Source organism: Platichthys flesus, chromosome 23 (assembly GCF_949316205.1).
Source record: "Platichthys flesus chromosome 23, fPlaFle2.1, whole genome shotgun sequence".
Lineage (NCBI taxonomy): Eukaryota > Metazoa > Chordata > Actinopteri > Pleuronectiformes > Pleuronectidae > Platichthys > Platichthys flesus.
The window spans coordinates 7016516-7032405 of record NC_084967.1 but is presented as its reverse complement, the minus strand read 5'-3'; the positions used below and the strand labels follow the sequence as shown (position 1 = coordinate 7032405).

General features: G+C 41.1%; 1 protein-coding gene across 2 annotated transcripts in view; it reads right to left on the bottom strand.

Annotated features, from left to right (window-relative positions):
* tbc1d22a (TBC1 domain family, member 22a) overlaps positions 1 to 15890 on the bottom strand; it is a 115147-nt gene that overhangs the window by 35133 nt on the left and 64124 nt on the right. For both annotated transcript variants that reach the window (XM_062382755.1, XM_062382754.1), the window contains exons 11-12: positions 9462 to 9537; positions 63 to 190 (exon numbers count right to left, since the gene is read on the bottom strand). In XM_062382755.1, the coding sequence (XP_062238739.1) occupies positions 63 to 190; positions 9462 to 9537 (204 nt within the window). The remainder of the gene's footprint in view (positions 1 to 62; positions 191 to 9461; positions 9538 to 15890) is intronic.

Genomic DNA, 15890 nt, shown 5'->3' with positions numbered 1-15890 from the left:
CCAAACACATATTCACAAATGACAAACAGCAAAATAACTGTGGCTTTGCTGCGTGTGTGTACCTGGTAGGTGTCCCACAGTCTGATGGTGCAGCGCAGTGGCAGCTCCCTCATCAGGAGGTTGTTCATCCAGCGGAAGGCAAACTGCAGGTACTCTACCTCATACTGCTGCATGTGGCGGTGCACAGAGTCTGCAAACAAATAAAAAATACAACCGTTACACCTGTGTATTTAGATGTCCATGTTGCACATGTTTTTAAAGGAAATAGTGGATTTGAGAATGTCTGCAAGGCAAGCAAATATCTGTTAAGCTCTTGCTATAATAACAGTGACAGTAAGAAGTGTGTCAAGGGACAATTTCATTAGAGGGCTCGTCTCTGTTAGCAATCGCTGTAGTCGTGCATACACACACATAATAGAGATGTAATTACAGAGCAATCAAAATTGTCCGTGAAAAGCTACACACCAATTTAGGAAGTGAACAGACAGTGCATTCACTGTTGGATAAAGCTTGAAAGCAATTGCGTGTGAGCCCACTGAGGGATGGCGAGTAGGTCACTGGCAACCAGTGTTGATGACAGAAGGCACAGTTTGTATAGGTGATGTATTGTGTGGGTTTTTATTATTTCGCTGCTTCCATTCAGTGCTGATGAAAACGGTTTTAATTTCTGACCTGTCATAAAAGGTCAGTTAGTACAAAACCCCTGTTGCTTTTAGCAAAATGATGTCTTTATCTTTCATTGTGAGGGGAAAGTGGCCAGAGTGGAAGCCAATACAAATTCAATTTATATGTGGGATTTTTCATTTTAGTAAGTCGCACAAACCTCCTGTGATTTTTGCACATTCATTGGTCCTCCATGTCAAACACACACTTTGTATTTTAAAATAAACTTCTTCAGCGTTTTATTATGAGTCATGCTACATTTCCTGCTAAGCCTCATTTGTTCTGTTTGCAGTTTGAGCTGTCAAACAATGGCAACATTATTTTTCCAGCATCGGGAAAAAGATCTTATTTGTCAGTAACTAAAATGCATGATTCTACCACAGAGATGACAAAACAATAAATTAATCATCTGGAATATTATAATTATGACCCAGTGCACCGGGTTTTTTTTTTTGTTTATCATGTAATCATTATCAAGTAGAGGACAGCTTATAAAAATATTGTTCTACTATATTATGATTTTTAAAGGTTAGCAACTGGATATCCTTATCCTTATCCACAACGAGACACATTTGGTACAATAGCAGGTTATTCCGGCAATAGGACTGCGACTGTGTCCTGTCAACTCAAAGTAAATGAATTGTGATGACTGGATCATTGATTTTTTTTATTTCAGTTACAGATTTGGAATGGTTGCACTTAAAGCCACAGGAACTTTAATTATCCAAGACCATGTCCAGGCTCTTTTACAAGGGTAAAACTTCTAGCATACTTTTAAATAACTTTTTTTTTTTAAAAATATTAAAATCATTGTGAATTAATTAAAGGTAACTATTTGCATATATACAGTACACAAACAGTAGAAATACAATTTTCTGCTAAAAGCATAAAGAAGAGAGTGGACATCACCAAGAGAGCACAGGACCTGTCCAACACCCCACACAGCCCTGAAACCAGTAATATTATCAGTCAGTCTTAAAAAAAAACTCAGTGTTTTTCCTACTTTTCCAAATTGCTAGATTTGCACTTGCAAAGATAAAGTTCAATAAAAGCAGAGTTTGTAATTTCTTCAGTGTATATTTGGGTCCAAAAATGAATAGAGAAAAAACTCTCCTTTACCAGCCACCCACTCCTGCATTTGCTTCAAACATTAGTTAGCCGGGGACTAGAAGAAGATGATCAGGGAAATATCAATTTAATTTTCTTCAGGATGTAAGAAATGTAATTACCTTTGGCTCACACGCACATTATAGAGTATTCCACAACTGACAATCTGGTTATAATTTTTAAAAACTCCTGTGTTTTGCATTGGGATTATTGAGGCTGGATGTTTTTACAGTGCTGAGGAGAATTCTACCATTTATGAGGAACCAGCTACAGTCAGTGTTGCTAGACCATCACCAAAAGTCCCCCAGCTTTGTGCCCGTGAGTAGGGACTTTTTGAGGGATAGAACTTCCTGGAATTTATTATAGACCCTGGTCCCAGAGGAAAAGCAGGTAGAGGTGCTGAGTTCCTCAAGAAGGGAAAATGTCTGATTTGAATGCACCTCATGGAGGTCTGTGACACAGGAGAATATACCATGGTTAGGCTTTGGCTTCACAGACAACACATCCGAATCAATTAAAAGCTGGTTTCCGTCTTGTTGTGGCAAAAGTACAGAGCATAAACAGCCCCAATATTCAAAGTAGGTGTGATGGATTTTCTGTGCACATTACTGTGATTCATCTTCTGTGGTCAACATGAGCTAGGGATACACATAAAGAAACAGCTGAATAGAACCATCAATCAAATTCAAAGGATAAACATCAGCATGTGATGAGATTTCCACTTGTGTCTCCACATAATCATGAAAGATGTTCTCTTTTTCATAATCTGTTTTGACCATACTCTGCATAAGTTGTTCTTAAACCAACACTAGGTAGGTTTCATACCTAAAAATAACAGCTTCATTTTGATGGTGCAAAAACTTATAAGAGGGAGTAATTACTGCACTAAGTAACTCTAGTGAACTGTGCTGGAATAACAACCGCTTTATAGCATACGTTCATCATGGCAGGGCCAAGGAAGAAACCAAAGACGAAATTATCAGAATAAACAAAGGAGAGGAGACAGTGACAGAATAAGAAACTGGACAAGGGTTAACCTCGGAGCGTATTTCACTTGCTGGCGACAGCTTAAGGGGTCAAAAGAAGCAGAAAAGATGCCAAACTGGTGTTGTTGCTATTTGACGAGTAAGTCCTTAGTTTTGCTTGTTTTGATCTTGTGCTGTTCTGCTTGCTTGACAATGGGCTGCTTAAGTAAAGTTGTAGACTTGATGGTTTATCATCAGAAGCTAGGTAAACCTGAGGACATCATCCTCGGACATCGATAACTGTGTTGGCTACTTTCTTGCTCTGTTAGCATGTGAGCTTATGTGCTACTATTTAGTGCCAGACACCAAAAACTAGAAGAGAATGAATGTGTAACTTAATTTAGTTCATGTTTTTAAGACATCAAATTATAATTGCTACAACAACTCTGCCTCATACTCTTATTAACTACAGTGAATTATGCACCATGCCTGTAAGGGGAGCCCGAATCTACCCAAAAGCAAATTTAGCTTTGTGTCGCTTTAATTAAGCTCAAGAGTCAAAGAGCAGCGTTGATGTCAGTGTCATGGCGTGGCAGGTTGGTGTGAAGAATTGCGAGGCAGAAGAAATGTTGACTGAAAACTTGCAGACGGGGATCTGACACTGAGAACGGCTGCCTTTGTTCGTTTCCCTGCTCTTGATAAATGTTTATTTTATGCTTCTTTACATGACAAAAGATTAAAAATACCACTCAGTATTCAGCGACTCCAGAGTTCACAGTCATCAAAACCCATGGCATTCATCCACTCACACACACTCACACACACACACACACACACACACACACACACACACACACACACACACACACACACACACACACACACACACACACACACACACACACACACACACACACACACACACACACACACACACACACACACACACACACACACACACACACACACACACACACACACACACACACACACACACACACACACAAATCATAATAGAGCTTTAATTATAGAGCTGTCAGAAAATGTATGAGAAAGCCAGTTAGGGAGAAACTATAGTATCCTCTTCTCTCCCACTCTGTTCTCTGACAAGCACACACATCAGCATACAGTTTTAATAAAGCTTTAATCTGTGAAACACTTTGCAAGGTATTTCTAGCCAAGAACACACACATCATTACTTTCCAACACACACTTCAAACACTTGAATGACACCTGTCTTAAACAAGCAACCATGTTAGTCGCTACAGCATATCAGCGGGGTGCGAAGTAAACACAAAGCCCTTATTTCACACTCCTATCGGCAGTGTAATTATCACATTCTGCTGAAAAATCATAAACAATACGAGCTCATTAACAGCATATGAAGCATGGTGAGAGATCTTAGCTAACCACCAAACAGAGAGCGGAGCAACTTTAGATAATGTTAAATGACACATTAGAGACTTCACCTAATATAGAGTGGGAGTGTTGCATGATGGGAGAGTAGAGGAGAGGAAAGGGAAATAGCAGGAGATGGAGAGGATATGGAGCAAATAGGAAAGAAATATGAACAGATGAGCGGGAGAGGAGATGAGATTTCTTTTTAAAGCAAAATCAAGAAATTACAGAAACTAAAACAACGAACTGCACTGGTGGGGCTGCAGTCCAGCTGGCAGAGTGCTCGGCATGCTGGGTAGTGTAGTTATCCAGGCTGAGGGGGGGTTGAGGATGACAGCTCTAATAAACCCTGATTGACCGATGAGTCTTGTCTTCCTCCCTACTGCTGGTTGAAGTTTAGGATGGAGGCCACGGCACGCTCTCTGCAGCGGCCTGAACCCTGTGGCTGGTGAAGTGCAGGTGGACAGCGGGAGGTCAGAGGTCGTACAGTGACTAGTGAGCACTTCCCAGGATTCTGCTGATGAGGCCAATTCTGCCTGACTTCCTGTCCTCCTTGGTCTAAAATGTAATTACAGAGACACCTCTCCCTCTGCTCTGGCTTTCAATTTTTCTCTCACTGTCTTTTTAAATGGGAGGGTTTCAATTGTGTTTGTGTATGACACTTTTCAGGGAAGGAAAAAATACACAAGACACATTATTAAACTTAATATGACTTGTTTAAAGTATTTGTTAGAATTCCTGCAGAGCTTGTCCTTCTCTTGGTGTCTGGCTTGAAACTGTGTGGTCCGAGCCAAATTGAAGATTGGTTCCTTTTTACTAATATCGGCATCAAACTTGTGTCCTGGTCAAAGATCCTGAAATCCCTCTGCACTGCAGTGAGTCTGTCCTGCTGACAGCATAATCAAATGTTCTGGTGTCAAGTGTCTGGACAGATCTGCATACCTGGCCTAGGAAAGTGTGAAGCTAAGGAGGAAATTATCAGGGTTCTGCTGAGGTGAGAGTATCGTACGGACCCAGAGAAACAAGTCGAACTCTCAGCCAACATAACTCTATTCATGCGAATGATCCCGAATCATTTTGAAAAAGCCAAATTCTCAGCCGGCCTGCCAACCCACCAGTGGTGTATCTCTATCTCCGTCTCTCTGTTTATCTGTCAGAGTGATTATTCTTCAAGGTCACATCACAATCGTTACTGATTAGCCTGAGGGCGGCTGCAGCAATTGTGGGAGAGTTTATAATTAATTGCGAGACTCTCTATCATAGTATTTACAGATGGAATAAGCGTCTCCTCTTCCTCCTGTTGTACAAAAATGAAGTCTAAATATCACTGATACCGGTGCTGCCATCGTGCAATAGGGATTGTGATGTGGAGTTGCATCAACAAGGTCCTGCTGATATATGTTCTCAATCCATCTCGAGTCAGTCTCAGCTGTAAATCATTATGTTTCACTTAATTTCTAAAGAATCAAGTAGTTATTAAAACCAAACTTGAAAGAAAAATGAAGGGTTAGGGTTAGTGCGACAAGAACAACCTAAAATGACATATATATTTTTTGCATGTTTAGACTTTTTCGTTTGGCACCTGTCCCAACCACTTACATGGAGGAGGCAGAGTTTATGACCTATATTGCAGCCAGCCACGTTTCAAGACACTTCACTCATAAAGCTTCAGTTTTGTGAAATGTTTTAAAGTGTGTTTTTACAAATCCTGCTAAAACAAAATTATAAAATAATAAGGCTAAAACACCATACACAACCAAATGCTGTGGTCACTTAAAAAACTGATAGAACACAAATTATAATAACTATTCACCCCCGAAAACAAATTGCAGCCTTTCATTATGCAACACAGTCTCAGAATCCAGCAACCAGTTTTGTAATACAAGTCAGGATGCAGAGAACACTCTGCCAGTGCGACGTCATCTAATTTGCATAAATAAATTCACCTTTGGGCGATTTGCATGTTGATGAACTTGTACTAATGCACTTGCCTGCGACAAATACACAGAAAGAGATAAGGGAGGGATAAAGAGATCAGAGAAACATTAAACGCATGCCGACAAAGTGGCTTGTCTTTTGAGGAGGTACATGTGCTAGCGTCAAACACAGCTAATGGGAGTTAGCGTCACTTATTACCAGTAGGATTAATTACAGAGGAGAGTTGGGGGTCTGTGGGAGGGGCGAGCAGAGGGAGAAACAAAGACATTTCAAAGTAAAAACCATCCAATTAGCAAACAAGAGGAAGATCAGTAGGATATCACTCTGCAATGTTTATGCCACTTACAGCAAGAATATATAGAGTTGCATATTCCCTAAGTTACAAAAAGAAAAAGTTGGGGTTGTGAGAGGGGGAAAAAGAAAATTACTTATTACTATTATCTTTGTTTGTTTCATTTAATCTTTTGTTCGGATCGATGAGCATTTTATTTTGTTCTTGTCTGTCTCGTAAAAATTGTCAGATAATACTATGAGCCTCTCCAGTTTGGATTATGGTAGTTCCTCCCCTGACCTATATTACATCCTGGCTCTTATATTGTTGGACAAAAGAAGGTCTTTTTGAAAGTCTGGGTGACATGAATGCAACCCACTCCTTCCATAAGTGCAGTCTAAAATGTGAATTCAGAGACAGAAGTATAGCCTGTAATTCAACCTCTTGAGTGTGAGAATAAGGAGCCCTCACTGAAGTTTCCTCACCATCCCTCTCTATGATTGTACACTTTATGTGCTGTATGTGTTCCTCTACATCCGACAGGCACATAGAAGGAGAGACATGCAGTCATTTTAAAGACACTGTGTGAAGGTGACAGAGAAAGTGGTGTGAGACAGACACATCAGCAATGTCCTGTCCCTGCTGACCCTGTGCTGCAAACACTAATGCAATGAAACACTGAGCTGAGGTCAAAAACATCAGACTGCCTCTTTCCCACCACCCTCTTATATCCACCCACTGTCTTAACACATATCTCATCTACTACTAATGTTCCCATATCGCTTACCCGACCAGCTTAAGGGCTGAAAATGAATATCAAAGTCTCATAGCAGGAGCTAATCAATTTTCTTGTGCCTTTTATGGAAGGTTGCCAGCTCTCTCTAATAGAGAATAATAGATCTGCTCATTTCACAAATAGTTTTGTCTAAAATATTGAAAATAATGAGCTGAAGGATTTCAGTACTATAAATCCAGGCAATGTAATAGATCGGTAAACTCAAAGGAAACATACAGACATATTTAACAAACAAAGAGAAAAGCTAAGAGATTGATTTCATTAAAAAACTGATTATAAAACTTGTGATGTTAGGAAAGGCCTATTTGTAAATCCAGAGTGCAAACATCTCCCTGTTGGGCAAAGACCTGGACCTGACCCTTTGTCATAATAGCCGCCATCTGATAAGCGCTGATGGGTCATTTTAAAAAAAGATGACAGGCCACTGTTCCCCAAAACAGATGCTATGTCGACAGCTGGGCGAAAAACAATCCTGCAACATGAGATAAAAGCTATCTGTGATCTCATTAGAGGTGGTAATGTCAAGCTACCGAGGTAGAAAATGGCTCTGCCCCAACTGTGATGACAGGGCGCTTTTGGAGTAAGATATAGTAAGAATGCTGAGTCATTTGTTATGGCTTTGCTGGGGCGTGCCGAGGCTCAGATGGTGGAAGGTTTTTACTTTCCCCTTTATGCCCTTCTTTTCTTTGATAATGTCTTTCCTATCTATAACACAGAGAAGATTCATGCAGACTTAATTCGACCCACACTTGCACTTCAATGCACACAATCTTCTCACTAAAGGGAAAACGAAACACAATATTACAGTTACACTCATACACACAGGCTCTTTCCATAGGCATGTATCTGCTGACAATCACAAATGCGACCAGACAGGCCTGCATACATACCCAACCTATCTTTCCCTTGATATTCTCCCTCACACACGTACACACACTCTCGCTATTCATTTGAATGCAGCGAGTGCATCCTCCCCTGCCTCTGGCTGACAGAGCAGCTGACAGGATCGTCGAACAGCACCAAGGTTAGTCCAGAACATGACCACTGCACAGGGGCGTGCTGTGATAAAAACTTGCACAAAGCATCATGGTCCACAGGCCTTTACAGAGTTACAGCTTGGATCGCTAAAAGCAAACCAGGTAGTATTTACAGACGCAATTGTGACTAAATAGGAAATAGACTGAGAAAATCAGTGTCGCTTATTAACACCCCAGCTACGAGTGAATGTGAAATGTCACCAGGTGCGAGCGTGCAAGTTCACTCTGTGCGCATACATTAACTTCCAGGGAACAGCGGGTCATTGATTTGCACTAATAATCACCGGCACATACACAATACCTTGACAGCCGTGTGGAATCTAAATTAGCAAGACACGATCATGGTGTCAAGTCATTGCAAGCCGACAAAAACCTCGGAAAGAATCAAGGCGTGAAATGTTTCTTCCCAGTGTGTGTCACAGAGAAAGTGTTAAACAAACTGTAACTACAAAGTGAGGAAAGAAATCCTCATTAATTTTTGAAGTGACTTTTTTTTTTATTAAGGTACCTTTTATTCCTGTTGCCGGGAAGAAAAAAATACATCACAGCGAACTTCAAGACATATATGCGAGACAATTAAAGCAACCGTTCTCCATCCTGTGACATGCTGTTAATTAGGAGCGGAACACTGTTGTGCTCAGGCACTTCAGGAAAGAGAAGAGCTACAGAGATCACATTGGGCCTCATATTTAAAATGGTGGTATACACAGTAATGCAGAAGTTGACATTCACCACGTCTGGCTCCATTATGCTCATATAAGAACAAAATGTTTTTAAAACCCTCCACTCGCACTCAACTACTACAATTGTATATATTTCACTTAATAACATGACACATGGCATTCTATAGGAATTCTAGCTTCTTGCCGAAAGAATGTTCCATGCATCACATAAGCAACGTGAGCTTGAAAAAGAGCGGAAGCTGGGGTGCATGAAATTCATCAAAGGGACAAAATATCTGGTTTGAGTGCCAGCATAGCGTTTCGAGTGAAAGCATTACAAATCTGAACAGGACCACGTTCTTTAATAAAGCAAAAGCCGCCATAATATACACAAGACCCTACACAGAAAGTGACATTGAGAAAATGCTATTCAAACAGCAACAATTTTCTTCCCGTTTAAGAAAAAGCATTTGTTTAATCAGGTTAACCGCCATCATGTCGATTGCACATTGCACAACACAAAACTGCAGAGTTGTGACAGATAAGAGGGAAAAAGGACATCAAGCTAAAGTGGCGGAGATGTGAGTATTTTGTGGATGGATGGAGGGAAGGAGGATGACTCACCATCGATCCTGCTGACCAGCTCCTCCAGGGCCTTGACTTTCCTCTGGATGCCTGGTTGGGCAAATGTGTAGTTGTCCTGAGGAGGAGAAAAACCAAAAGGAGTCAATGCGGACCGAGCCTCCATCTAAATCTCTAGTCTGTATTACAGAGTGTATGCTGACTACCACAGTGAATTAATGAATTAATGTTTGAAATAGGCTTCAAACAAGATGTTGGTATAATTAGGAGGAAGAGTAAAGAACCATAGGTGGGAGAAGAAAAGGTTTAATATCCCTTTGAACCTGGAAGAACTACACTACAAACAAAGGAGATGAATCTTATTTTAATTTTAATTTAATTTAAATTTTATGAAATTATAATTAGTTATATTTGTTGGTTAAATAAACCGAACACGTTTTATTTAACCTTGACATTTTGCAGACATTTGGCCCAGGAGTCACCTCATCAAAGCACACACTTGAAAGGGTTATACATTTCACAGTTTCTCTCGGAGGATTCATCGTCAGAAAGAAGTGCAATAGCGATTGCAAACTTGAAGTGTTTACCAGGACTCACACAAAAAGCCTGAGCCATCTTAAAAAGCAAACAGAGAATAGAGTCCATCTCACCAGCTCTGGCTTGACAGTACGTGTGGCCTTTGAGACAAAGTCGGCAGCCTGTGAATGTGCCGCTAAAAACATAGCAGGTGAGCTCTGAATAAATCCTGGCTTCATCTTTAGAAAAAAAAAAGCAATTTTCCATTGCCCCTTTCAAACAGCCTCTTTACCTCATCGAGTCTGGATGATGCCAGCAGGATAGCAAACAGTGAGACTGAGGTGAGTGGAGAGATGCTTGTAAAGTTCCATGTAAAGCTGAATGCAGGGAGATGGACAATAGGCCTTGAGCAGATTGCCTTGAGTTAGTCGCTCACACTGATAAGATGTGTCACCTTCCTAATAGGAGCTCTCATTTCTAACATTCTCTGATTCGGTTATCCCGAGAGAGAAAATATGCAATGCGTTTATATGTGAAAACAAAAAACAAAACAACTCTTCTAAAAGCTTCTGAGACAAATGAGAGCTTCACTGGGGAAATATTAAAATGATAAAATATAATATGGGTTATTACAAAATCAAACATATTCAATTTAGATGTATGATATGATACTGTACTTTAAGATGATTTACAAATCAATTGTGACCTTTTTGAGGATAATGAACAGCGTGGACAGTGTTGGTCAGTTGAACTTGCAGAATTTGATATATGTGAGACTATACATAAGCATTTTGTGTGTGTATAGCTAAACACACCCACACACACACAACCCACCCACACAACAAGGATTGAGTTTCCTTGAGGGGTCATTTCATAGTGGCTGGAGAACAGCTGATGTGGCAAACTAACCAACAGACGGGGAGAGGGAGGGAGAGAAAATGAGAAGATAGAGAGAGATGAGAGAGAGAGAGGGAGCTAGAGAGAGTCGTTTAGCAATAAACAGCTACAGTTGTCCTTCAGGCTCAGCAGAACCAAGGTACGTGTGTCCTCCTGAGTCCATAAGCGAAGAAACTGCATTCTCACCAGCCTTTTTCATTTCCTTCGAGCAGAGCATCTTTCCATCCCTCCATCGTCCCAAAATGCAACTTAACCTCTTCTTCCCATTTCCTCTCATTCACCCAAGTCTGTCCCTTGGTCACCATTGTCTTTACACTTCTTCAATTTCCCTCCCTGTGTTTTCATTACCCGTGTTACTTGAACTTTGCTTAATAGTTTTGCTTATTTTACATTTGTATATTGTTGAGTTCCGTCCATAGATTCTTTGCCTCTCTGGTTTCTCTCTCTCTCTCTCTCTTTCTACCAGCCCAGTGTTAATGTGGTTTTGTAATTAGTGAGTGTGAGGACCAGTACAAGTAATTACATTTGCATTATTGAAGCTGCTGGCTTTAATCAACTGCTCTTCCTTCTCTCTGTCTAACCCATGTCAGGCAGATTGTTAAAGGCAGGAATGTTTGTGCCTTTATTCCACCACAAACTTCTGCACAAAAGGCACACACACAGATTCTTGAGGGTCTGAATACCTCTGCTGCCTTCCAGCCGACACAGGAGGTCGTCACAGAGCCAGATCGATGGTTGTGTTAAAGGTAGAGCTGGAACGGCGGGAAATAAATGGAGCCATGTGCAGATCAACTATGAAGACAGATTTTACCAAATTTTGTTAACTATCAGGACACATTTGGATGTGCTCAGCCCTGAATTTAGCATTCACCACTTCCGATAACAATCAGGAAAAATGTTAGTATCAGGTTCCTCTGGTTCCTATAATTTATTTATTCTACCTGTAATTACATTGCTCTACATTACTAGTGATCAAAATCTGCAATGAGACAAGTCATTATCACAGTCACTCATATTTCAACCTCTATGTGACCATAAGCAACTGAGCAATGTTCTGCTTTTAAGACAGAGATGAGTTTAAGGGTCAAGAGGTTTTCAAACCTCCTGTGTTTCTGTACTTTCAGGAGCTTAATTTAGTTTTTGCACGTTTCCTTCCTTTTCCTCTCTATTTTTGCTGCATTCCTCATATTTTCCCAACTCCTTTTTTTCTCCCCTTTAAACCTGGCTCAGCTTCTTCTTCATCCCCCTTCCTTACAAATGTCTATAGCTTCTCCTGTTATCAAATCCTACCTCTTCCCCTCTCAACCTTCTGTACTCCATCTCATCGTCTATTTTCATCAGTCTGTCGGCGCTAATGAGGCTAGACTCGACAAAGTGTTTTGAACGTGCTATAATGCCTCCTGTGCTTTGTTGTCTCCCTGGTGTTTCATTGTGTTGCGTACTGTACTGCATTTTATTTTGTGACTGAAGTTTGAATTGTTAGATCTGTTCGTTGTGAGGTATAAGGCACAACAGCAAATGTTGTTGCTTTATGTTCTTGGTCTGCATTCACATTCATCCCACTACTCAATATTTTTTCCTTTTACCATTTTCTCAGTTGCCTCTCCTCCTATTTCCTCATCCTCTCTGCTCGTCTTCTCCCCAATCCCTCTCCCTTTCTCTTCTTTGCCCTCTCACCTCCTTTATTCATTATTTTTTGTCCCATTTTCTATTTTCTGCCTTTTTATGACCAATCCTCTTCCACTCACTTCCTCGCTTTGTCAAATCCAACATTTCGGATCTTTGATCAGCTGAGGCAACAGGAGGAAATCAACTCTCACTCCATTATTCATACATTCCCCCTCTTCTCCCACCATCTGTCCATCCACCGCATCTGACCCAGCAACTAAGTGGAACTGCCCCAGCATCACCCATATGAACGAAACGACCACACAAAGCACAAATACGAAGTTTGCGTTTCTTTTTCTCAGCCAGGTGTCAAGAGCCTCTCGTTCTCTCCTTCTTTGTTCTCCACCCCTCTTCCCTCTTCTCTCTCAGTCAACTGAATCAATAGCTCCTCTTCACCTCTCACTCCGTTCTATTAGAGACAACAAAGGCTCCATGCTGCACTAAGATTGCCTCCTATTGAGGCACTGGATGTCTATCAGTGAGTTGAACAGAAGCAACAGAATAACGCTGCAAGGTTATGTGCACATGTGAAAGCTAGAGAGACTGAGAGACGTAAGGACAGAGCAGAGAGAGGTAGAGAAAGAGAGGGAGATGACAGGCCAAGATAAAGGTAGACAATAATGGACAGAGTGCTGTAGAGAAGACTGAAGTACGGGGCAATGATCTGTCAGTCTCGGGCATGTGTGTGAGTGTCAGAGGGAGAAACAGAGAAAGCAGAAAGTGATTATTTGAGCGAGATGACAGGTTGTGATAAGGTGTAGACAAAGGTGTGGAAAATTACATGTACAGGAAGATTGGCCCGATTTCTTTCTGTTGCTCCGAGTTAGAGGGATCATCATCTCTGGCCTGAAGCTTGAGGGCAATAAACTTTAATATACACAGGCAGCAGGAAAGGGGAGGAAGTTCAAGATACAACATCATGCTTTGTCTAACTGACGGTAAAGGTCTATAGGTAGCGCCCGAGACAACATGATTATGTGTCTCTAGTGGTGCTAAAAGCCATATGGCGCTATAACTGCAGTATTTTGGGCACCTTATGTGAGCAAGCTAGCATGTTAACATTTACAAGTTTACATTTGACTGTATATCAAGAGAGATGACGTGACAGCTCCCCAAAAATGAGGCCAAATCATCTGGATCACCCCTGGTGGCTGGGAGCCAAGATGGCCGCCCCTATATATTAGCTCCGTCTTTTTGCAAAGCATGGTGAGGCTTTTTGATATGTCATAATTTTAGGAAATGTTGGCACTTTTGTGAAATTACATTTAAAAAGCTTCTTACATCACAAACGTCATCTCACCAAACACACCTTTTAAACATATGTGAAGTATTCAGTTCATCACAGAATTGTTCCAGCCACCACCAGGCCAAATAAATCGTTCACCCACGGTGCTGATAGTTGTTGATGGATCAAACCTGGTTCCTTTCTGTCCCTCTTTGTGAATATACTCTTAATGAATGTTATTCCTACATCTGGCAGACAAACTGAAGGAGCTAAAAACCCTCATTCTGAGGCGGTAGACACACTGGGCCAAAACTATATCTGCTGAAAAAAAATATCAGCTTTCCTGGGCTGCAGAAATCAAGTTTCTGTAATTCCTACCCAATTACAGGAACTATGTTTCTCATAAATGTGACATTTAAGAAATCAGGTCACTGCTTGAAGCGGAGTGTTATCTGTCTGCTGTTAACTTCACTCCATACCTTGTGAACAATTAACACAGTAGAGAAATGTCTCTTACATATATTTCACACCTTCTAATTGACTTATAGTTTTCTCCTTGTGAAACTGTATATTAACCCATCTAACCGCAATCCTGATTATTATTATGAGCATTTTCATTATATCACAAGGAAAAGCCTGCACTATAAATACACTGACAATGCCTCAGTCTGTGATTTGTGCTATATGAAGGAACCTGCTTGGACTCAGATGATCCCTAGCATGATCAACACTGTTTGTCTCTGTGCTAACAAGGTTTTCATCCAGCGTAACTTATTACATAGATGTCTCCAGGGCAGCACGCACTCCTGCAGCAGATAATGTTAAATACACATTATTTATCTCTCCATCATTTCTGCGCCTGATTTTTTTTTTCTGGGGCCTTAGCTTTTATCCACAGCAGCTTTTGCCGCTTCAATCTCCACTGACCTGCACGCAAGTTACCTTAGCTGACACGATGCCACTTACTCTGTAAAAGAAAGAGAAATGAGAAGAGGAAGAACTATGGTGGTCTGACATAGAGGAAGGAAGGTGTGTTCCAGTCTAAGTTGTTGTCGAAAAGCGGATACATTTAGTGGCACACTAATGAGTCTTGGAAGACAGACAATACAAACACACATACAAACATGCTGTCAAGCATCACACTTCTGCAGACACACCAGCTGGCAGATCATTCCTCCTCTGTAAGTGTGATGATTATGTGTGTGTTTGCTTGTGTGTAGGTGGTGGATTGAGTGACAGCCCAAGGTGACGGTAGGGAACCCTTGGGGAACCCAGCACAGGACGTAGCGTCTGGTTTGGTCTGGCTACCGTCTGCTAGACGTCGGTCGTCGGACCCCTGTTCCCACTCAAGGGAGACCCCATCTCTTGCTGGCACAGTGGAAACAGATGGCTTCCTTGACAGTGAGCAGACACACTCCAATTGGCTTATGCTCCAAGGGAGGGGCCGGAAGCAGCTCAGACGTTGAGTAGCAAGAAATTTGTGATTTCCATTACTTAAACCATGTCTATTTGTGTTCTTGATGACTGAACTACAGAGAGGTTAATGTCATGATATTCACTGATTAAGTTGATTTGGGCCCAAGCAACACAGCTCAAGCAACAAGCAACTTTTCACAACAGAAGTAACAAGGATTTGGGTTTTTAAATGTGGGTTTATCCAATAAAAAGGCCATTGAAAGCATGGAGAAGTCGCTTTTTTGTGTCTTTTACTTCAATCTGTTCAAACTCAAAGCCAACTAAAATATATTAGAGCACTAGAGAAACATTTTTTAACGAGTCAGATGAGTAATCGATGGAGGCAACAAGCTTACATTGCCTCCATGATAGCTGTGGCTAATGATGGGGCTCCTACCTGTAGCAGTAGTCATTTTTTTCAACAAGCCTTTAGGGACACATCCACACTTGGGTTCAGATTTTGGAAAACATCAGGCTCAGGTTGTCTTGTTTGGATAGAGAATTGTGGCCTAAGCAGCAATTCTACAGCTGCTCAGAGCAGAGGCTGTTAAACTACTGTGACTACTGCTGAGCCATTTGACCGAGGATACCCTTGGTAGAGACTGTACCCTTTCACACTGAAGATATTGTCAGATGTTAGTGTTTTTTTTGTCCAGCGTGGAAGATGCTTCACATTTAGAAACTCATTCAATACATAAAAAAAGTACTGA